This window comes from Erinaceus europaeus, chromosome 3 (assembly GCF_950295315.1).
Source record: "Erinaceus europaeus chromosome 3, mEriEur2.1, whole genome shotgun sequence".
In the NCBI taxonomy this organism is placed as follows: Eukaryota; Metazoa; Chordata; class Mammalia; order Eulipotyphla; family Erinaceidae; genus Erinaceus; species Erinaceus europaeus.
Window position 1 is genome coordinate 81,386,318 of NC_080164.1, and position 23,149 is coordinate 81,409,466.

Genomic DNA, 23,149 nt, shown 5'->3' on the forward strand with positions numbered 1-23,149 from the left:
AAACTGCGGCCTGAGGAAACAGCATAAAGGGTATACAAAGGATTTTCATGCCTGAGGCAACAAAGGCCCCAGGCTCAAATCCCCAGCACCGCCATAAGCCACAGCTGAGCAGTGTTCTGGTAAAAATCAATCAATCTTCACTTTAGTTGCAACAATAAATGAAAGTCTTTAGAGATCACTGTTTAAATGTAAAGGCTTGTATGGCAATTATCTGTAAGAGATACAAAATCCAACCAAGAGCTTTTACCTACCTTCAGGGTCTGTACAACACATGAATTCCATTCTAAACTTGAACGCAAAGCCACACTTCTCTCTGCCTCATGGCAGTGGGCCACAGCATCCTTCAGTCTTTTATTTGAGCGATACAGCTCTACTAGTCGTATGTTCACATGGACATCATCAGGTCTTGCATAAAGTTCAGACTGGATCAAGTCAAAGAGCTTATTCCATCCATCTTCACCTTTACAGTCTAAAAGTTGCTCCTGTTTTTTAAAGGCATCATTAACTTAGAGAAGCATTTGTACATTTAAATATTTTATTAACTGCATTATGGTCCCTATAACTGATTACCAGATGCATTCTCCTACATACCTCACCAGTGCCCCCTTCAAAGACTAAACCTTAAGAATCTTACTTGGAGGTTAGTGGCTGTGTACACTGCTAAGCCCAGTGTACATCTAGAATTAGGTAGGTTATTAACTGCCCAAACTTACCTAAGAGATTGTCGGGACCACTACCTAGCATCCTCTACACAGTCACTACCCCAGTCAATTAAGCTGCTCTGATCTTCCTAGGTATAACTCAATCCTCCATACTTCCCATACCCCTTCTAGGGCACTTACTCCTCCAGTCTACCTTATGGTCTTCACTGGGTGGAATGTCACCTTGAAAGAATGGCCATCAGGCTGATAGCTTTTTCTCTATACTAGCCTAGTGAAGGACAGGAAGTTAGGGTATGTCACCAACTCCCAAGGTCACCTCCAAATCCTCTCCCCATGTACAGCTGTTAATAACGCTGCTTCCTAAAACACGCATGTCATTTAACAACTCCACACATTCCTCACCAGCAACTGAAATAGAGTATTTGTCTTCTTGTTTCTCTGCCAACTGTTACTCATCTCTGCAACTGGAAGATGTACAAGGTAAGCAAAAGCCCAGCTACTGCTACTAAGTTCTGAATCATTTCATCTTCATTGCTGTTATACTTCAGTCTCATACACACAAGGTTTTTGAGAATCTGTTTTAATCACACCACTCGGGAATCACATTGTCTTAAGTATTACATATATTTGTTGGCTACATGAAATGCTTCTCAATACAAGTTTCAATTTTTCAGAAAATATACATACTTTCCTCCTCTATCAAGCAAAAATTGTAACATTCACCATACCCATAGTTACTGCCTAGTTACGTATCAACTAAATTTGTTCCACTTTTCATTAGATGAATCTTACCATCTACTTTTTCTATGCCCACACACTACAACACTAATAGCAAATAACAATTAACAGACATTTTTAATTTTCTCCATTCCTTTAAGTCATCACTTCATATTCTTCTTTAATTTTCTCCATTCCTTTAAGTTATCACCTCATAATCTTCTATCTTCAAATGTCCCATACTTTCCTTCAAGCCTAACTTTCACCTTGTGACTATAATCCACCGCTCACTAAGAAAGCTAAAGCTAGGGCCAGGGAGACCATACGATGTTGCACTAGACTTTCATGCCTGAGGCATTACACAGATCACAAGTTCAATCCCAAGTACCAACAAAAACTATTCCCCTTTGCAATGGTGCTCCCACATGATAGCCAGGGACTCAAACCTGGGTCACTGTACAAAGGAAAAAGTGCGCTCTACCTGGTGAGCTATCTAAATAAACTGGCTGGTGACAGCTGGTTGAGTCCAATTGTTAAAATGTGCAAGGACCCAGATTCAAGCCTGAAGTCCCTACCTGCAGGAGGAAAGCTTTACAAGTGGTGAAGCAGTTCTACAGGTGTCTCTTTCTCTCCTTCTCTATCTTCCCTTCTCTCTTGGTCTTTCTGTCTCTATCCAATAAGTAAGATATAAAAGAGATTATAAATAATAGTGGCAGGCAAAATAGTGCACCTGGATAGTGTACCATGCACGTGACCGAGGTTTGAGCCAGCCACTAGCACACTAGAGAAAGCTTCAATACTGTAATGTCTTTCCCTCTGTATATCTGAGTCAGACTGGAGATGTGAAGCCCAGGTGACAACAAGTAAACAGCCCCACCACCTAGCGATAAAACTGCAAAATGTGGGGGTTCAGCGGTAGTGCAACAGGTTAAGTGCACATGGTACAAAGCACAAGGACCAGCATAAGGATCCCGGTTCAAGCCCCCGGCTCCACACTTGCAGCGGAGTCACTACACAAGTGGTAAAGCAGGTCTGCAAGTGTCTGTCTTTCTCTCCCTCTCTTCCCCATCTCTCTCAATTTCTCTCTGTTCTATCCAACAATAATGAAAAACAACAAGGGCAACGGGGGGGGGGGGGGAGGGCCTCCAGGAGCAGTGAATTCGTATTGCAGGTACTGAGCACCAGAAACAACCCTGGAGATTATAAAAAAAAAAAAAAAAAAGAGCAAAAAACTGCAAAATGTTTAAAATATTAAAATGTAAATGAGACACCACTTGTAAAGCCTAATAATTTGCTTAACAAGAAGAAATGATTTTATAGAAAAGATGACATTGCTTTTTAATACATGTAACTACAACGTAACAGTGTATTAGATTATAATATTGAAATAAACATAACAGGGCTGGGGAGACAGCATAATGGTCATGCAAAAAAGATTTTCATGCCCCCAGGCACCAAAGGCCCCAAATTCAATCCCTAGCACCACCATAAGCCAGAGCTGAGCAGTACTCTGGTAAAAATAAGTAACTCATGATGTTTATATTTTGAAATGATTATATTGAAATAAAATAATAAAGACTTACAAGATCTGCTCCCTTATCAACTTTCAGATATGCAATGCTATGTTAACATGCTTTACATTACCCCCTCAAAACATTATTATTATTAATTATTTTGCCTCTTCCAGAGTTGTTGCTGGAGCTCAGTACCAGCACAATGAATCCACTGCTCCTGGAGGCATTTTCTCCTTTTTTTTTTTTTTTTCTATTTTATTTGGTTAAGACAGAGAGAAACTGAAAGGGAGAGGAAGACAGAGAGGGAGAGAAAGATAGAGATCTGCAGACCTGCTTCACCACTTATGAAGCATCCCCTCTGCAGGTAGGGAGTAGGGGGCTCAAACACAGATCCTTGAGCATGGTACTGTGTGCTTAATGGGTGAGCCACTACCTGGCCCCGAAATTATTAGAATCAGCAGTCTATCTTTTAACTACCTTCACCTTAAAACATGGACAAGTGGTATCACCAGTTTAAGATTTACTACCAAAAACTTGTTTAACTTCCCAAGAATTAGAAACAGTGGTTCTGTGGTCTGAGGTAGCAGTGGTGGATCTGTGGACTTACAAGCATGAGGTCCAGTGTTTGATTCCATGTGATCCCCCAGCATCACATCTTAAAATAAGAGAGACGGGAAGGGGAGATGGGGGTGGGAAGAGGGGAAGGGTGGGATTCAGCCAAGAAATAGCAGAGTGAACAAAGTGTTAAACTCTAAAGCATGAAGTCCCAGGTCCTTGGTATCATGTGTCCAAGTGATACTCAGGTTCTTACTCTCTCCTCCTCATAGTAATACATAAATCTTAAAAATAAATAAGTATTAAATTTGTGTTTGAAGTTTTCTCCTACCGTTTTTATTGTGTCTTGCTTTTTTCCCCCTTTTTTACCTTTAGTTTATAAACTGTAGGACTTCCTGGGAAAAGCTTGGCTGCTCTTTCAACCCAGTATTTTGCTCTTCCATCAGTGACATCATTTTTACAAAGCAATTCTGCAATCTTCAATACAAGATCCTTCTGTGTTGGGTTTAACTCCACAGAACGCTGCCACCAGAGGGGGGGGAAAAAGGTGTAATTCCTAAAGTGTATACAATCACTTAGAAAGTTAAAAATGTATCTTTGTCCTTGTTGAAGATAATATTCATATGAAACATGTTATTTTTAAGTTGCTGGTTTTGGTTTTTTAATGGATCAAATAAGTATTGTGCTTTCATTAGGTAAATGGAAAAAACACAGAGACAAACAGTACTTATAACCACATTAGACTTAAAACTTTAAGGTGTTAAAGTGCTAACTTTTATCTTATTTACTTATGGTTTTAACAGTGTTTTACAAAAATCATAGGATTTTAGAAGTATAATTTCACACCTACACATGGTTTATGTAACAAGTGACAACTTCTTAATGATAAATTGCAATACATCTGGGACAAATAAAATCTGCTCTGAGCTTAGTGATACTATAACATCAGCTTTATTAAGATATCTATAAAATGTATCTGGCATCAGGTACATGTGATAGTGCAAACACTAAATTTTAATCTTAACTTACCTTATAACATTCCACAGCTTTATCTATGTTTTCTTCTACTTCATAAAGAAGGCCAAGAAATCTATGAGCTTTAGGGTCCCGTTCTTGTACATTAATATAAGTAGCTATGTATCTGTTCAAAAGTAATGACAAACAATCTTCAAATTGTTACATCTGGTACTGTTATTTAAATGCCAACTAGAGGCTGCATCTTGAACCAAAGCAATAATTAAACTTGTCTATATTGTTATACTAAGAGAGCATTATTTACTTAAACATATATGCATAACTAAACATCACAGAAATGAAAAATATCTAAAAGCACACAAAGAACTGATAGTATTAAGTACCTCACTTACCAGCATTATACAGATGAGAAATGAACATATAAATTTTCCTCCCATGTAAGTACTGTGCGCTGAGGTTTTATTTTGTTTTATTAATAATCATTTTGATAAAATAATATCTGACCATTATTTACCTGAATTCCTACATTAAGGGAATCCTAACTACTCTACCTACATGTTATCTGGATATGAAGCCTTAGTGAATTATTATAAAAGTGGAGGCATTCACATTGGAGCAAGCAAGACAGAGAAGATGTGATTATGGTGACTGTCTCCATCTAATACTTTTAAGTTAATTTCCAGATTAACTCTATGACTTGATTTTGTATCGCTTTAATCACATACATTATGTGCTCCCATGTGCCCATACCCAGAGATAACAGTAGTTTCTGTAACTTGTCATGTCAAGAGTTGGGTTTGAGTTATAGCAACAATTTCTCAAACATATCTAAGAGAATGCACTTACCTTTTAAACAATAAAATATTCGGCTATGCAGGTAAAATTTTTAAAATGTATTAAATGCGGTGTTGGGCGGTAGCGCAGCAGGTTAAGCACACGTGGTGCAAAGCACAAGGAATGGCATAAGGATCCTGGTTCGAGCCCCCGGCTCCCCACCTACAGGGGGGCCGCTTCACAAGTGGTGAAGCAGGTCTGCAGGTGTCTATCTTTCTTTCCCCGTGTTCCCCTCCTCTCTCCATCTCTCTGTCCTATCCAACGAGGACAACAATAACTACAAAAATAAAACAAGGGCAACAAAAGGGAATAAATAATAAATTTTTTTTTTAATGTATTAAATGAGGACACAGAGTTCACAGACCAGTGCTAATAGTTAAATAAAGATGCTACACTTTCCTCTTAGCGTCATGTCTTCGGTGCCAGCCACTTCCGATCCACCGGTTCTATCCTCAAGCGCCGAGACACGACAATTCTGGGGACTGGGGAGGCAGCGGGGTCACTGAACACCTTATCCTGGGGTGCTCACGCCTTCTCTTTGCATTTTCAGGTCTTTGGGAGATGCCTCCGCAGCCATGTGCCCTTCTCTCCTTTTTGTCTTATTGTAACTAACAAAGGTCATTGCTACTTAAAAAAAAAAAAAAAAAAAAAAAAACAACGCTACACTTTCAGGAGCTGGGCAGTAGCATACCAGGTTAAGTAAGCACAAGGACCTGTGTTAGGATCCCGGTTCAAGCCCCAGCTCCCCACCTGCAGGGGGTCACTTCAGAAGTGGTGCAGCAGGTCTGCAGGTGTCTCTGTCTCTCTCCCAATCTCCCCCTCCCCTCGATTTCTCTCTGTCCTATCCAAAAAAAAAAAACAAAAAACCAGATGCTATACTTTCCTCAACATGTCCATGTCCGATCATACCTCTAATAGTCAGCCTCCCTCCTCATTGTAAGATCTTCTAGACCTACTGGGTAATGGAAATCCTGGGAGACAATTAAAGGTCTTTTAGAAACAAGCTAGTCTTCTCCCCAGGGATGAGCATTTACCTTTGATAATTATCACTATCTTCTAGTTGATCTATTAGGAACTATTTAACCAAAATGAAATGAAAAAATGTAAGCATAATTCTTAACTCCAATCCAGGACTTTTTTTCTTTTTTTTGCCACAAAGGTTATCCCTGGAGCTTGGTGTTGGCACTGTGAATCCACCATTCCTAGCAGTCATTTCTACCTTTTTTTTTCTTTCCTATTTTGTTTGGTAGGCCAGAGAAATATTGGGAGGACAAAGAAGAAGAGACAAAGACAACTGCAAACCTGCTTTGCCACTCCTGAAGTAACCTACCTGAAATGGCTTGAACCTAGGTTCTTAAGCATGTAACAAGAAGCTCAACTAGGGGTGGCACCACCCAGCGCCCCTCCCCTCCAGTCTTTTTTAAGCCAATTTCTTGGCAGAGACTTAACAAGCACCAGGCATGCTGAAGTATTCATTCCAGGTTCAATTTCAATGAAATCTAAGCTGATCTAAACAACACTGAGGAGTTCTTGATTCCTAGGACATATTTTTAAGAACCACTTAAGTTACTCATGGAGCCCAGAGGATAGAGCACTTGCTCTCAGGCATGAAGTCCTGAGTTCAGTCTTAGGCCTCAAGCGCCAGAGTGATGCTTTGGTGCTTCCTCTCCCTCTCTCTCTCTAACTAATCTTTTTTCCTTTTACAAAATAAACAACACATAAACTGTTCATTTCAAAGAACATGAGGTAGCATTCAAGGCATTTTGGAGTACTTACTTTTTAGCAAGATCATATTCTTTAGCTTCATAGTATAGTTTTGCAAAATAGAATCCTTTCATTGATTTCTTAAAGAAAAAGGAACAAAGATTATTTTACTTTTCATAGTTAGAATCATACAACTTTCACATATGGCCTAAATATTTATCCCAAAAAAGCTAATAATGTATTTGGTTTTTAAACCTAAATTCTGCCTGTAGAATTTAGCATATACTAGTCTTATTCCAGCACTACATATACAAAAACTGAAGGATACAGAGAAAATTCGCATTGCCCCTGCACAAGGATAACACACAAATTCATGAAGCATTCCACATTTTTAATAATTCATTTTTTAAAAAAAGGCAGGGGGTCGGGCGGTGGCGCAGTGGGTTAAGTGCATGTGGCGCAAAGCGCAGGGACTGGCGTGGGGATCGCTGTTCGAGCCCCTGGCTCCCCACCTGCAGGGGAGTCACTTCACAGGCAGTGAAGCAGGTCTGCAGGTGTCTATCTTTCTCTCCCCCTGTCTTCCCCTCCTCTCTCCATTTCTCTCTGTCCTGTCCAACAGCGAACAACATCAAAAATGGCAATAATAATAACCACAGCGAGGCTACAACAACAAGGGCAACAAAAGGGGGGAAAATGGCCTCCAGGAGTGGTGGATTCATGGTGCAGGCACCGAGCCCAGCAATAACCCTGGAGGGGGGAAAAAAAGGTGGTCTGGGCAGTAGCGCAGAGTGTTAAGCGCACATGGCACAAAGTGCAAGGATCTGCATAAGGATCCCGGTTTGAGCCCCCAGCTCCCCACCTGCAGGGGGGTCACTTCACAGGCGGTGAAGCAGATCTGCAGGTTCTATCTTTCTCTTCCCCTCCTCTCTCGATTTCTCTCTGTCCTATCCAACAACAACAACAGCAATAATAACAAGGGCAACAAAAGGAAAAAAATAGCCTCCAGGAGTAGTGGATTCATGGTGCAGGCACCAAGCCCCAGTGATAACCCTGGAGACAATAAATAAATAAATAAATAAATAAATAAAAGAAAGTAAGGAAAGAAGGAAGAAAAGAAGGGGGCAGTGATGCACCTGGTTAAATGCACATAACCATATACTAAAACCTGTGCAAGGATCCAGGTTCAAACTCCCAGCTCCCGATCTGCAGGGAGGAAGCTTCACAAGCAGTCTATCTTTCTACTTCCCCCACGCCCTCTTAATTTCTCTCTGTCCTGTTGAATAAAGTGGGGGGGGGGGAACAAGGGAAAAAAGATGCATATTCTAGAAGTCATGGTTCTATATTTTATAATCCATACTTCAGTTATATTCGTAAAACAAGATACATATTTAAAAACAACACCATGGTTTTTGTTTGTTTGTTTTCAATTGCCAACAGGGTTATTGCTGGGGCTAGGTGCCAGCACTACGAATCCACTGCACTTGGTGGCCATTTTTTCTTTCTATTTTACTTGATAAGACAGAGAGACCTTGAGAGGAGACAGATCTGCAGATGCAGACCTGCTTCACCACTCATGAAGCATACCCCCTACCGGTGAGAAGCCTGGGCTAGAACCAGGTCCTTGTGCTTAACCAGGGTGCACCACTATCCAGCCCCCCCCCATAAGATTTTATTTGTAGCAGCAAGAAACCTTAGAAATTACAGTGCCAGGAGTTGGGCAGTAGCGCAGCAGGTTAAGCACATGTGGCACAAAGCGCAGGGACCAGTATAAGGATCCTGGTTCAAGTCCCCGGCTCCCCACCTGCAGGGGAGTTGCTTCAGTCAGTGAAGCAGGTTTGCAGGTGTCTTTCTCTTCCCCTCCTTTCTCCATTTGTCTTTGTCCTATCTAATGACTACAACAATCAAACTAGGGCAACAAAAGGGAAGGAAGGAAGGAAGGAAGGAAGGAAGGAAGGAAGGAAGGAAGGAAGGAAAGAGGGAGGGAGAGAGGGAGGAAGGGAGGGAGGAAGGAAGGAAGGAATGAATGAATGAATTACAGTGCCACTCAGACAGTAAAGACTCCTATTTGTGTAACAGAACTCTGTCCCACTCTATGGGCACACAGAGTTAACTGCACATATAGGTCTGTCAACTGAAAAGTCACTACTAGGAGAAGTGAAGGCTACACTGTCCCCAAGATTGCTTCAGGAGCCAGCCGTCTTCAACAAACAACTCAAGTCAAAAGTCCACCAAGCCCAGTATGCTGGCCCATAAAAACCTAAGGGGAAAAAAAAAAAAAAACCTGAGGCAAGTCGCCAGGAAAAAGGGTGGGCCACCCCCTACTCCCACCAGCATCTGCTCTTCCTTGTGTCTCCGTATCATGACAGTTGTTTTCACAGCTCTTAAGAGTCCTAGCTATGCTATTGGATAGACAATTCTGGGGGGGACCCCCACCCATAAGAATGTGACAAATTTGGGCTTTCTATTGGCATAGGGCAGTGGGTCTTCTTATTTGACGTCATATTTAATCAGTAATGTAACTTATAACTGTTAATAAATTGTGTTTAACTTGCAGGCCTTGAGGAAACTTAACCAGGTAAGCAGACCACAGACCTACCCTGAGGTAATGAGGAACAGAGCATAGCAGCTCTTACTGCAGCTGTCGCTGGTCTAAGGGTGTCAACAAGAATGTATAGATAGGCTTCCTAGAATGACAGACTGGCCTCCTAACAAACCCAACAGCACCCATCAGATCACAATGGAATCTGTCCTAACTTCTGCCCACAACCTACCTCTCCCTAAACCCAGGCTCCCAACTCCTTACCCCAAGCCCCACTACCTAAGATAGGTTTTAGAAGTCAGTCTGCCTTTCTTTTTCAGGATGACACCATGCCTTGCTCCCAAAAGGACAAGCTCTCTGATCTGGCTCTGAGGGGGAATAGGAAGTGACATGAGCTGCCTATAGGAACTCCAGCAAAAACCAGTTAATATGCTAAAATCACTCATGGAAACAAAAGAGGAGCATCAAGGACTCATAATTAGAGAAGAGCTGGCTCCCTAAGAAAGCAGGGTTTGGTGTGAATAAAATACTTTGATCTCTAATTACTGGCTTAAATGAAAATAAAGTAATTACCCTTTATCAAACTTCCATAACTATGTGCCTCTTTTTTCATGAATGAAACTATCAGACTCTGGGATTTACATACAAAAACAAAAAGTGACCTGATGTTTGTGGTTTGGAGAGTATAACTCATCCTGAAGAGCAGTATATTTATAATCCTTAATTAAAAATTTAAAAGTCGTATTAATTTTTTTGGAAAAGATTTGTTTTATTTATTTTACCCAGTGAGATGGAGACACCAGAACTCAATTCTGGCTCTTGGTGGCACTGGGGACTGAACCTGGGACCTAAAGGGCCTTTGACCACAGTGCTAGCTCCATGGCCCACTGTTACATTCTCTTGGCTTTGACTGGACCAAAACAGAATCTTGTTGATAAGAACACCAGGCCTTGGGTCAGAAAGGCTGGTTAATGAAAGTTATGAAAGAGCCCTCTCCAGCCCGATGACAGGTTGCTATACACAAACTGCAATCACTGTCAGCTTCTCTAAGCATGCACCTTCCCTCAAAATATGTATGATTTTCTCCAGAAAACTACTATACAATGTACACATTATTTCACCACCCTAATTACTCAGGATAAAATCAGACCCCCACTTCTTCCAAGCTTGCCATCAAGTTTTCCAATGAGTTGTTTCCAACCCCCCCCCTTTTTTTTACAATTTTTTTTTTTTTTAATGGGAGGATAGGGAAAGAGAACCAGAGCACTACTCTGGGACATGCAACGTGGATGTTTGAACTCAATTTTCCAGTTTTGTGAAGTTTGTTCCATTAAATACCTATTGTAATAAAAAATATCAGAAGGGGCCAGGTGGTGCTGAACCTGGTTAAGCACTCATATTACTGTAACTAGTCCCAATCATCTACTAAGTAATGTTTCAGCTTTCCCCCTGCAGGTGGGGACCATGGGCTTGAACCCATGTCCTAGTGCACTGTAGTGTGTTGTGCTTAACCAGGTGCACCACTGTCTGGCCCCTATGGCCAACCCTTCTCCAACTCCTTCATAATCTTCCAGACTACCTAGGAGTTAGTTGGTCCTAACCCCTCTTTCTCTCAGGAAATCTAATCTATGACTATTAATAGTATAGTGCTCCAATGTTTATTTTTGGTTCTCATCTCTTGTGAGAGTTAAAATGTATGTAGAAAATCTCAGTAAGATCTGCCAGTTTCCCAAGTCCAAGCCTGCAGTGATCACTCTCTAGGGCACATGAAGATTCTTACCTGCTCCCATCTATATACTTTTCTGTCATCTAACTCATTTGCCAAAGGAGTAACTCCCCCCCCCCCCAGAGCACTGCTCAGCTTTGGCTTACTGTGGAGCTGGAATTGAACTTGGGAGCTCAGGGACTAAGGCATGAATGTTGTTTACATAACCATTAAGTTGTCTTCCCACCCCAAAACATTAGACAAACCATCTTGGGCCAGGAAGGTAAGCCAGAGCTGAGCAGCTCTCTGGTAAAATAAAATAAATCTAAAATTCTTTCATCATTTCTGACCAAAGACTAGCAATGACACTGCTACTATTTAACTCCAACTTAATTTCATCTGATTCTCACACACTATAGTTTAATCAGTGACTAAAAACATGATGCATTTCTCCAGGCGGTACGAGGTTTCTGAGCAATCTACTTAAAGCAAATCTCAATGGCAGGTACGGATGTGATGTGACTTATAATGCTTTTAATGTCCCAGTGAAGAAATTCTGTGAAGAGTAGGAAGTGACAGAATAATTATCATCCTCTAAAAGAGACAAACACCTCATCATATTATTGGATACCTGAGCTAAAATTCTTACTAACCTACTAAAATAATAGCTGGGGGGAGGCGGGTCTAGAAAGAAAAATCAGCTAGCAAAGGCCCTGCAAGACTCCAGTCTGCCACAATAAAGAGATAGGCAATTATGGGATCTATCTTACAAAGTATGTTAAATCAAGATGACAAAGAGAAAACTTCAGTGAAGCAGAAGGGGAATGTAAGGACTCCCAATCCTTCTGGTCCTTAAAGCATTGGCTTTAAGCAAATGCTGGAAATGTTGTCATGCTGGCTTTTGGCAACCAAACACCCAAATGTCTCTTTTCTTGATTCAGGATGTCACTTCTCCCTACTCCTGTGAAGAATTCATTCACCAAGCAAATTACTAATAGAGCTGGCTGATCCTCACACTACAAAAGCTGAGTTTAGATCTTCATGGCACAGGCTGTCCCTCAGTGGGATCAGAGAACTCCTGTATTAGTTTTTAATAGGAAGAGACAGGATACACAGAATATTCAAGCCAACTGCACCTATTCACAAGGTTCTGAGTTTGGAGAAAGGTAAATTGTTTATAGTCAAATTATAAGTTAGTTTTTATAAAAACTTTGAAAATAACTCTAGATATCTGCTTCCAGCACAGTATGTAAGAAACTCAGAAAGGGGGTCGGGCGGTGGCGCAGTGGGTTAAGCGCATGTGGCGCAAAGCGCAGGGACTGGCGTAAGGATCCCGGTTCGAGCCCCCGGCTCCCCACCTGCAGGGGAGTTGCTTCACAGGCGGTGAAGCAGGTCTGTGGTGTCTATCCTTCTCTCCCCTTCTCTGTCTTCCCCTCCTCTCTCCATTTCTCTCTGTCCTATCCAACAACGAATTGTGTCAACAAGGGCAACAATAATAACCACAACGAAGCTACAACAAGGGCAACAAAAGGGGAAAAAAAAAAAAAAAGGCCTCGAGGAGTGGTGGATTCATGGTGCAGGCACCAAGCCCAGCAATAAGCCTGGAGGAGGGGAAAAAAAAAAAAAACTCAGAAACAGCCATTGTATCTAAGGTCATACAAAAAGCTGTTTAAGTGGTCCAGGAGGTGGCGCAGTGGAAAAAGCATCAGACTCTCAAGCATGAGGTCCTGAGTTCAATCCCCGGCAGCACATGTACCAGAGTGATGTCTGGTTCTTTCTCTCTACTATATTTCTCATTAATAAATAAATAAAATCTTAAAAAAAAAAAAAAAGCTGTTTAAAAAAAATCAGTAACTTTTTAGGTCTGTAAGAAAATGTCCCCTAAACTGAGAGACAGGCAAGTATATGGACTCAAACCGTACCATAGTAAAAACCTCAGGAACAGAATACCAGGGCGATGGAGCAGTGGATAAAGCATCGGACTCTCAAGCATGAGGTCCTGAGTTCTATCCCCGGCAGCACATGTAGCAGAGTGATATCTGGCTCTTTGTCTCTCTCCTCCTACGTTTCTCATTAATAAATAAAATCTTTAAAAAAAAAAAAAAAAAAAAGAACACCAGGGCAGAAAAACTATACGGTAACTGACAGATCGTTGAGAGGACAAACATGAAAGGTAAAAACTTCACCATACTACTAAAACCAACTGTTCACTTTGCCTAGTACTACCCCAAGTAGTAGTAGGCATGTGAGGCAAGTAAGTCTGAAAGTACAGTTCAATGAGATTCTACAAAACCAAAAAGCAAAGAAAAAAAATTACATATATATATATATATATATATATATATATATATATGTAACACTGTGGGTCAGCAACAGAAGAAGTAACATAATGGGACAAGAAGGATGGAACAAAACAAATACTTGAAACAATGAGTACTAAACCTTTCTCAATTAAGTGTTATACACAAAGCCACAGATCAAGCAAGGTAAGTGCCCCAGAAAGTACATGTAGGTCTATCATGTCCAAACTTTCTAAAAGACAAAGAAAATTCTGATAGAACCTAGAGGAAGAAAGAAAGAAAAAAAATCTCACACCAGAGCTAAGATAACAGTTACATTCAATATATTAAAAATTGGGAGTCGGGCGGTAACACAGTGGGTTAAGCACACATGGCACAAAGCGCAAAGACTGGCCTAAGGATCCCGGTTTGAGCCCCCGGATCCCCACCTGCAAGGGGAATCACTTCACAAATGGTGAAGCAGAGCTGCAGGTGTCTTTCTCTTCCCCCTCTGTCTTCCCCTCCTCTCTCCATTTCTCTCTGTCCTCTCCAACAACGACAACATCAATAACAACAATAACTACAACAATAAAACAAGGGCAACAAAAAGGGAATAAATATTTTTTTAAAAAAATAATGCAGTCAGGAAAAGAGTGGGAAAGATAAAAAGGCAACCCAACAACTGGGAGTAGATATCTGCACATCACATATCTAACAAAGGATAAATATTAAAATATATACAGCTCAGGCTAGGAAAAGAGTTCAAATGGATGTGCCTGCTTTGCCATGAGCACGATCCAAGTTCAAGCCTCACCCCCACCACAATGGTGGCTGTGTCTTGTGTGTGTGTATGTGTATGTATGTGTGTGTGTGTGTGTGTGTGTGTGTGTTATCTCTGTCTCTATCTGAAAAAGTCAGTCAGGCTGGTTTAACATAAGCAATGACAAATAAAACATAGTCCAAGAACAAAAAACAAGCAACATGTCAAAAAAGTTGGGCAAAAGATCTCCACAGACACTTCTCCAAAGACATATATTGGAAGATGTCCACGGACACAGGAAAAAAAAAAATGTTTCAAACCAAAGCCACTGAGATACCACATCACACCTAGTTTACAAGAAAAAGAATGTTGGCCAGACAAGATAGGCCACCTTGATCGTGCACTCACCCTGTCATGTGTGCAGCCCAGATTGGGAGGAAGCTTCAGTGCTGTGGTGCATCTATATCTGTGTATGTGTCTGTCGGTTTGTTTCTTTGTGCGAGTGTCCCCCCCCATGAAAGTTGGTCCAGAACAGTGAAAGCTTTACACCACCAAAGCCAGAGAGAGCAATGCTCTTATTTAAAAAAAAAAAAAAAAAAAAAGAAGGGGAGCTGGGAGGCAGTGCAGTGGGTTAAGCACAGGTGGTGCAAAGTGCAAGGACCAGCTTAAGGATCCCAGTTCAAGGCCCCGGCTCCCCACCTGAGGGGGTTGGGGGGTGGTCACTTCACAGGTGGTGAAGCATGTCTGCAGATGTCTATCTTTCTCCCCCGCCCCGTCTTCCTCTCCTCTCTCCATTTGTCTCTTCCTATCCAACAACAACGACATCAATAGTAACTACAACAATAAAACAACAAGAGCAACAGAAGGGAATAAAAAAGAAAAAGAAAAAAAGAACTGAACAGTAGGTGAGTATTGTTTTTTTTTTTTTTTTTTTTTAAAAAAAAGCATAATTAAAAGAGGCCCTCCTCTGGGAGTCCGGCGATAGCGCAGCGGGTTAAGCGCACGTGGCGCAAAGTGCAAGGACCAGCGTAAGGACCCTGGTTCGAGCCCCCGGCTCCCCACCTGCAGGGAGTCGCTTCACAGGCAGTGAAGCAAGTCTGCAGGTGTCTATCTTTCTCTTCCCCCCCCCCCCGTCTTCCCCTTCTCTCTCCATTTCTCTCTGTTCTATCCAACAACTACAACAATAATAACTACAACAATAAAACAAGGGCCACAAAAGTGAGTGAATGAATAAATAAATATTTTAAAAAATAATAATAAAAAGAGGCCCTCCTCTTAACATCTAGGAGCTGTGACATCCACCAGAAATTGGGACTTTACTGGTACTTTGCCATACAAAGGACAGTACTTTGTGAAGCAGTGTGGACTTCTCTCCACTCCTTCTAACACAAAAGGTCCTTCATCCTATTAGAGGTGTTAAGCTATACTGTCTGGTTTGCACCAGGGTCCTTTCGTAACTGCCTTCTAAGTCAACAGTCAATAAAGTCAATATGGCTTGTGTTTACAAACACACAAGTACGGTCATATTACATGTGCTTAGTTGCCTACTTGCATCTGAACACCATGTAGGAAACTATGGCTGGGCTGTAAAATGCCTACAGATCCATGTGTGAAAAAGCTTCAGATGAAAATTCAGTATAGGGGGTTCCAGGTCCTGTGCGTGACAGTAGAGACCCTAAGCTGGGGGGGGGTAAGAATGTTTTGCAGAAAACAGTCTAGGAAAAGTGGGAGATGGAAGTGATGGATGGGCAAGGACTGGACCTGTCCACTAGCCCTGCACATAGCATGATGGAGGAGACGGCTCTCCCAGGATGAGCATCTAGACCATTAATTTTTTTTAATTTTTATTTATTTATTTATTTATTCCCTTTTGTTGCCCTTGTTAGTTTTTATATTGTTGTAGTTATTATTGTTGTTTTCGTCATTGTTGGATAGGACAGAGAGAAATGGAAAGAGATGGGGGGAGACAGAGAGGGGTAAAGAAAGATAAGATACCTGCAAACCTGCTTCACCACCTGTGAAGCAGCCCCCCTGCAGGTGGGGAGCCAGGGCTTGAACCGGGATCCTTATGCCGGTCCTTGCGCTTTGCACCACATGCGCTTAGCCCACTGCGCTACAGCCTGACTCCCTAAACCATCAATTATTTTAATTAGTTTTCACCAACAGGTTCACAGGAAGGGCAGAGTAGGACAGAGATACATTAGATAGTTGCTTTTGAATTCTAAAATTCTGCTTTCCAGCTTTCCAAGTTGGATGGAACTGATGTTTGTCTAGGGCATCTATGTGCTGAATCTCTGCCTCGGGATGCCACCTGTGCTACTATTTGAATCTGTCATGTAACAAAAATGGCTAGAAAAAGCCACTACACATTGCACAGAAAACATCTGTGTTCCCAAATGTAACAAAAATTGCTCCTGTGTCAATATTTTTGTAGTTGTTTGACTGTTTTACCAAAGCACTGTTCAGCTCTGGTTTATGGTGGTGCTGGGGATTGAATCTGAGATCACTGATGCCTCATGTATGAAAGTCTTTTTGCATAACCACTATGCTATCTCCTCAGCCTTTTTCCTGTTCTATTCATTTCTTTTGGGCTTAGACAAAGAAATTCAGAGGGAAGGGAGAAATAAGAGAGGAAGAAGAGAGACCACATCAATAGCACTGTTTCACCACTCATGAGCCAGGAGTTCTTGAACCCAGGTCCTTGCACACTGATGTGTGCACTCGACCAGGTATACCACCACCCATTCCTCCCGCCTCCACACCAACATTTTATTTTTTGTCTTATCTTTCTTTTTTTAATTTCTTTTTTATTTACTTATTCCCTTTTGTTGCCCTTGTTTTACTTTTGTAGTTATTATTGCTGTCATTGTTGTTAGATAGGACAGAGACAAATGGAGAGAGGAGGGGAAGACAGAGGGGGGAAAGAAAGATAGACACCTGCAGACCTGCTTCACTGCCTGTGAAGCAACTCCCCTGCAGGTGGGGAGCCAGGGCCTTGAACTAGGATCCTTATGCTGGTCCTTGTGCTTCATGCCACATGCGCTTAACCCACTGTGCTACTGCACAACTCCCTTTTAACTTCTTTATTGGGGGACTAATGTTTTACATTTGACAGTAAATACAAGTTTGTGCATGCCTAACATTTATCGGTTTTCCACATAACAACACAACCCCCACTAGGTCCCCTGCCCACATCAACATTTTAATGCACACATGGATCACAACTACCTCGGCGTCTGAATACCAAGTAGGAAACTATGGCTGGGCTGTAAGATGCCTACAAATCCACATGTGAAAATGCTTGAGATGAAAACTCAGTACAGTATAGAGAGAGTTTCAGGTCCTGGTATATGATAGTAGAGGAGGACCCAGGCTGAAGGGTAAGAGTGTTTTGCAGAAAACAGAAATTTTTCACATATACCAACAACTGTAAGGCATTATCCCCCCTCCCCAACAAAATTTTGAAATTTTAAGTTATAAAGAAAACTCAGCATACCATATTTACTAAAAAAATTAAAAGACAGCCTCTAGTTATGCCTATTCTCTTCATTACTGGAATGTTACATTTCTTGTATCCATTTTTCATACTGTTGTATTATTTAATCATGTATTATTTAATAATGTTTATTATTTTATCTACTGATTTATTTGATGAGAGGTGTTGGAGACTGAACACAGGACCTCACACAAGCAAAGTCATGTGCTCTACTAATAAGCAGACTATCTCCCTGACTTTGTTAACTTGTTTCTGGAAAATGTGTGCTGTATCCATGATGCAAGTATCTATTGCCTTCTGTGTAATAGCTGTATCTGAAATGTAGTGATGCTCAGGTGGTCTTCAGTCTTGAACTTTTATAATGAGTTCTATCTATATGGAGGACTTTTAATAAGAGGTATTTTTCATCCAGGAAGTTGATTTAACTGTTAATTTAACTACAAATTAAGAATAGTAAGACAACCTTACATTATCTATTAGAACAACCAAACTTGAGAACTGTACAATACAAAAAGCTGACATGGTGCTATAGAAACTCACACAATGCTGGTGGCAAAGCCAAATGTTATATACACTGGAAAACAAGACGCTTCTTTCAAGTCTGAACATAAACTTAAGAAAATGTTCTTTAGTGTTTACACATAAAAGCTAGAAACTTGTACACACACACAGACAAAAAAAACCTTGCAGACTTTTTCAAGTGAAGCTTAAAAGCAACCAAGACGTCCCTAAATAGATTAAGCAGCACTTTATTCAGCACTAAAAAAAGAAATGATCTACCAAGCAATAAGAAGCCAGAAAAATAACTTAAAAACACATTACCAACTTAAAGAAGTCAATCAGAAAAGGTCAACTAGACAGGAATCTAGGGAAATGAAATTGGAATAAACTATAAGAAATGCAAGGTATTTCCAAGAAGAAAAGCAGGAAAACAGAAAAATGGCAGAAAGAGAGAAGACAGACAAGCAAGGCTAATGAAAGCACAATGGAAGCCTGGGTATAAGACTATGAAGCCACTACCTAACTTCCCAACATGACATCCTGAAAAACTCACTTTGGGGGCCAGGCAGTAGTGCAGCGGGTTAAGCACACATAGTGCAAAGCCCAAGGACCAACACAAGGATCCAGTCTAGAGCCCCTGGCTTCCAACCTGTGTGTGTGGGGGGAGTGCTTCGCAAACAGTGAAGCAGGTCTGCAGGTGTCTATCTTTCCCTCCTCCCTGTCTTCCCCTCCTCTCTCAATTTCTGTCCTATGCAACAATGAGGGAAAAAAAAAAAAAAGATAGCTTCCAGGAGCAGTGGAATCAGTACTGCAGGTCCCAGCAATAACCCTGGAGTTGAAGGCAAAATAATAATAAAACTCATCACTTCATACATGACCAGTCTCTGCCAAACTGAGAACCAAGCAGACAGTCTATTACTCTTCGAAGCAGCTGTACTACCCTTCTATACCATAGCCCTTTCCAAGCTTCATTCAAAGCACCAGTCTGTTTCACTTAGGTGTAAATTTACAGAACACTTTCATTCCCTTGCTAATGAACATTCCTTTGAAACCCTAAAGTTCTAAAATTAATTCCTCCTAGTCTGAAGAAAAACCCTGATTAAAAGGATATTTTCTAAACGTAAAAAGAGAGGCTGGCATAATTGCCCCCACTCCTACTTACTTGATGAGAAAACTGAGAAAAAAAATCTGCTAACTAGTCTAAATCAGTGGTTCTGAATCTTCTGGGAGCCAGAATTCCCACTAGAAATTTCACCAAAGCTTTCAATTCACTTGTATAAACAGTTATGGCAATCTGAGGCGTATGGAAACTCTTTTTTTTTTTTTTTAAATAATATCTTTTTTTTAAGATTTTATTTATTTATTAATGAGAAAGACAGGAGAGAGAGAAAGAACCAGACATCACTCTGGTACATGTGCTGCTGGGAATTGAACTCAGGACCTCATGCTTGAGAGTCTAATGCCTTAGCCACTGCGCCACCTCCCGGACCACCGTATGGAAACTCTTAAGGTGGTTCTGTTTTAGACTATGACTTAGATTTATGGCAATACCAGCACTTTAAAACTACCTTTCTAGAGAAATACTGACCTCTCATAACAGAATACACTGCTACCTACTCCACTGTTTCTTTAAAAACTAAACCAGAGGAGAGTCGGGCGGTCGCGCAGCGGGTTAAGTGCAGGTGTCGCAGAGCACAAGGACAGGCCTAAGGATCCAGGTTCAAACCCCCAGCTCCTGACCTGCAAGGGAGTTGCCTCAGGCAGTGAAGCAGGTCTGCAGGTGTCTATCTTTCTCTCCCCCCCCAGTCTTCCCCTCCTCTCTCCATTTCTCTCTGTCCTATCCAACGACAATATAGCCACAACAATAATAACTACACAACTGCGGAGGGTAGATAGCATAATGGTTATGCAAACTCTCGCCCCTGAGGCTCCAAAGTCCCAGGTTCAATCCTCCGCACCATCATAAGCCAGAGCTGAACAGTGTTCTGGTTAAAAAATAAAATAAAAGTAACTACAACAACAATAAAAAGACAACAAGGGCAACAAAAATAAAAATAAAATTTTTAAAAAATTAAAAAAAAAAAAACTAAACCAGAGGTAGCATAGTGCCAGAGTGGCAAGCACAAGGTCCCAAATACAAACCCTGCGATTGAGAGATGCTCTGGTCCACTCTATCTCCTCTCTCTGCTCCTCCATGTTAATCTCTTCTTAACAGTTTGGAAGAAGTCAAAATTAATAGATAGGGTAAGCTTGCTCCACATACTGGCTTACTTCACCTGGGATTAATTCAGTTGGTTGCTTATAAACATCAAAGGGTTGTGTTTAGTTTTCTGTTCTTTTTATTATTATTATTTATTAGAGAAAAATAAGAGGGGAGAGAAAGAACCAGGCTATCACTCTAGTACATGTGCTACCAGGGTTAAAACTTGGGACCTCCTGCTTGAGAATACAATGTTTTATCCTCTTCGCCACCTCCAGGACCAAGAGTCACAGTATTAACAAAAGTATCTGGGATGATTCACGGTCAACATACACGGCAATATCCAATCCCGTGCACTAAACGTTGATGCTTACAGCACATTCAGGCTGGGGAAGCGGGTCGCCCCTCGCTCCTGCTGTGGTCTGGCACCAGCTCCCTGTACACAGGCTGCCTGGACAGCACTGAGGGAACTGTGTGAATCTCTGGAGCAAAGCTTTGGTACTTCATCCGATCTCTCCACCTCCCCATCCCACAAAATAGAGAATAAAACTTGGGTCTGGGAGGTGGCTTAGCTGAGATTCCAATGTGCAGAGTTCAGAGTTCACCTGCAAACAGGACACACAACTTCCTTCTGTCTACACACAGCGCTGCTCAGGTCCGGTTTACGGTGATGCAAGAGAAAGAGCCTGGGACCCTCCCTCGGAGCCTCAGACAGAAAAAAGTCTTTTGGCAGAACCATTATGCTGCCTCCCCAAGAGCAACCGTTTAGCTTGAGTTTTTCTTTTCTTCTTGTCTCTTTACTATTTTTTTTTTTTTCGGGTGGGTGCATGTGTGTTGGTTTTTCTTCTCCTTCATAAGACTAGTTCTCACTCTGCAGCGCGTCGAGCTGTCGCTGCCCAGCACTAGGGTCCCGAAGTACAGCTGACACCTGTGCTGACCTACGGGAACTGGTAGCCGGCGGCGAGCTGCCCCGAAAAAAGTTCCACCATCTCAAGCCAGCTTAAAACAAACGACGAGTAAAAAACGCAGAGTGCCGGAGGCCCCGGGGGCAGTGCAGCCGGTTAAGCACCAGTACGAACCGCAAGGACCGGCCTAAGGATCCTGGTTCGAGCCCCCGGCTCCCCACCTGCAGGGGGGTCGCTTCACAGGCGGTGAAGCAGGTCTGCTGGCGTCTGTCTTTCTCTCCGTCTTCCCCTCCTCTATTTCTCTGTCCTATCCAATTTAAAAAATATATTAGAAAAAAAAGGCCACAGCAGCACTGTGCTGGCACCGAGCCCCAGCAAGAAAGAAAAGTGAGGAGAAAGAAAAAAAGAAATTCAGAGTGTTTAAGATGCTGGGTCCCACCTCCCAAAAATTTTTTTAAAAAGTGGATCGAGCGAAATGCAGAGCCGCCGCCCGCCCGGCCCTACAGTGTCCGCGCAGGAAGCACGAGGGCTCCATCCCGGGTCCGGGCCGCCCAGAGTCGGCGGGAGCAGAGCCGCCCGCCCGCCAACCGCGCCACCGGCCGCCGCCTCCGCCCAGACGCCGGGAGCCATGACGCCGCGCGGGGCCAGCCGGCGCCCGCCGCCTCCCTAGGCCCGCTTACCTCTCGCGGCGACGGGGCGGAGCCCTGGACCGAAGCGATATACCGCTCCACGTCGGCCTTGCTGCGCCGCATCTCGCCGTCCCCGGCTCCTGCGCCGCTGAAGGCCCGAGGCTAGGCCCACCACCGTGGCCTTCTCCCGGAGCCAAACGCCGCAAGCCCGTGACGCAGCGCCGTCGCCCGCTGAGGAGCGGCCCAGCGCGTGCGTCTGACGTCAGCAATATGCGCCGCGAGGGCAGAGGCTAGAGAGGGGCGGGACCTCAAGGGGTGGGGCCAATGGGCGGGGCCGGGGCCGCGCGCACCGGGAGGGCAGCCTTTCAGGGCCTCGGATGCCTTTCCCGGAGGCGGAGTCTGCCCCAGTCACAGAAGAGGATACCAGACACCACGCGGGCGACGAGGACTACTCTCTAGACAGAAAATGGTGTCCGAAACTGTATGCAGCGGGGCCAGGTGGTGGCGCACCTGGTTGAGCTCACATGTTACAGTGTGCAAGGACCTGGGCTCCAGCCTGCAGTCCTCACCTGCAGGGGGAAAACTTTGCGAGTGGTGAAGCCCAGCTGCAGGTGTCTCTCTCCTTATCAACCCCCTTCCCTCTCGATTTCTCGCTGTCTCTATCCAGTAAATAAAGATAATTTTAATAAAATAAAAATTTAAAAATGGAAAATCAACTATCCCGGGGCCTTGTCGACGACCTCTTGAAGGCGCTGGCTGAGTGAGCCCAACCCTGGGGACCTGGCTGCTGGTGCTGCAGCTCTTGCAAGACTGTAACTATAAAGGTGTGAAGAGTGCCTCCAAATTCCAATACATTTCAAAAGCAGGACAGGGTATGTCAAGATATTAAAGTGATCTTCCCAGATATTAAGTTATCTACCTGTATTTTACAAAACTCCAAAGAATTTTACTTTAAAAAACATCCTTTTTTAAGCTCCCATGTTCAGTCCCATGCACCACCATAAACCAAAGCTGAGCTGTACTCGGGGAAAAAAGGAATTTTTTTTTTTTTAATGAGATGAGGGAGAAGTGGAAAATAGCGATTAGAGATATCCAGCTGGTGAGTCCTGTGTTTGAAAAGTCCGATGAAGATTTTAAGTTTTTTTTTTTTTAATTAGAAGGGTATCAGGGTTGT

At 42.5% G+C, this 23,149-nt stretch overlaps 1 protein-coding gene and 2 non-coding genes across 7 annotated transcripts in view; 2 read left to right on the top strand and 1 right to left on the bottom strand.

Moving 5' to 3' along the window:
* Positions 1–22,220, bottom strand: part of LOC103126234 (ranBP2-like and GRIP domain-containing protein 3) — an 81,829-nt gene extending 59,609 nt beyond the window's left edge. For 3 of the 5 annotated variants that reach the window (XM_016194307.2, XM_007537116.3, XM_060187597.1), the window contains exons 1-5: positions 22,027–22,219; positions 7,034–7,101; positions 4,478–4,589; positions 3,818–3,970; positions 252–482 (exon numbers count right to left, since the gene is read on the bottom strand). In XM_016194307.2, the coding sequence (XP_016049793.2) occupies positions 252–482; positions 3,818–3,970; positions 4,478–4,589; positions 7,034–7,101; positions 22,027–22,098 (636 nt within the window). In that variant the 5' untranslated portion in view covers positions 22,099–22,219. Of the gene's footprint in view, positions 1–251; positions 483–3,817; positions 3,971–4,477; positions 4,590–7,033; positions 7,102–22,026 lie in introns of all 5 variants that reach the window. The other 2 variants (XM_060187595.1, XM_060187596.1) reach the window with 2 other exon arrangements.
* LOC132537928 (small nucleolar RNA SNORA57) lies at positions 5,580–5,727 on the top strand. Its single transcript, XR_009549334.1, has one exon. It is a non-coding gene; the product is annotated as a small nucleolar RNA SNORA57 (small nucleolar RNA).
* Positions 7,250–7,354, top strand: LOC132537863 (U6 spliceosomal RNA). Its single transcript, XR_009549286.1, has one exon. It is a non-coding gene; the product is annotated as a U6 spliceosomal RNA (small nuclear RNA).
* Positions 22,221–23,149: the final 929 nt, after the last annotated feature.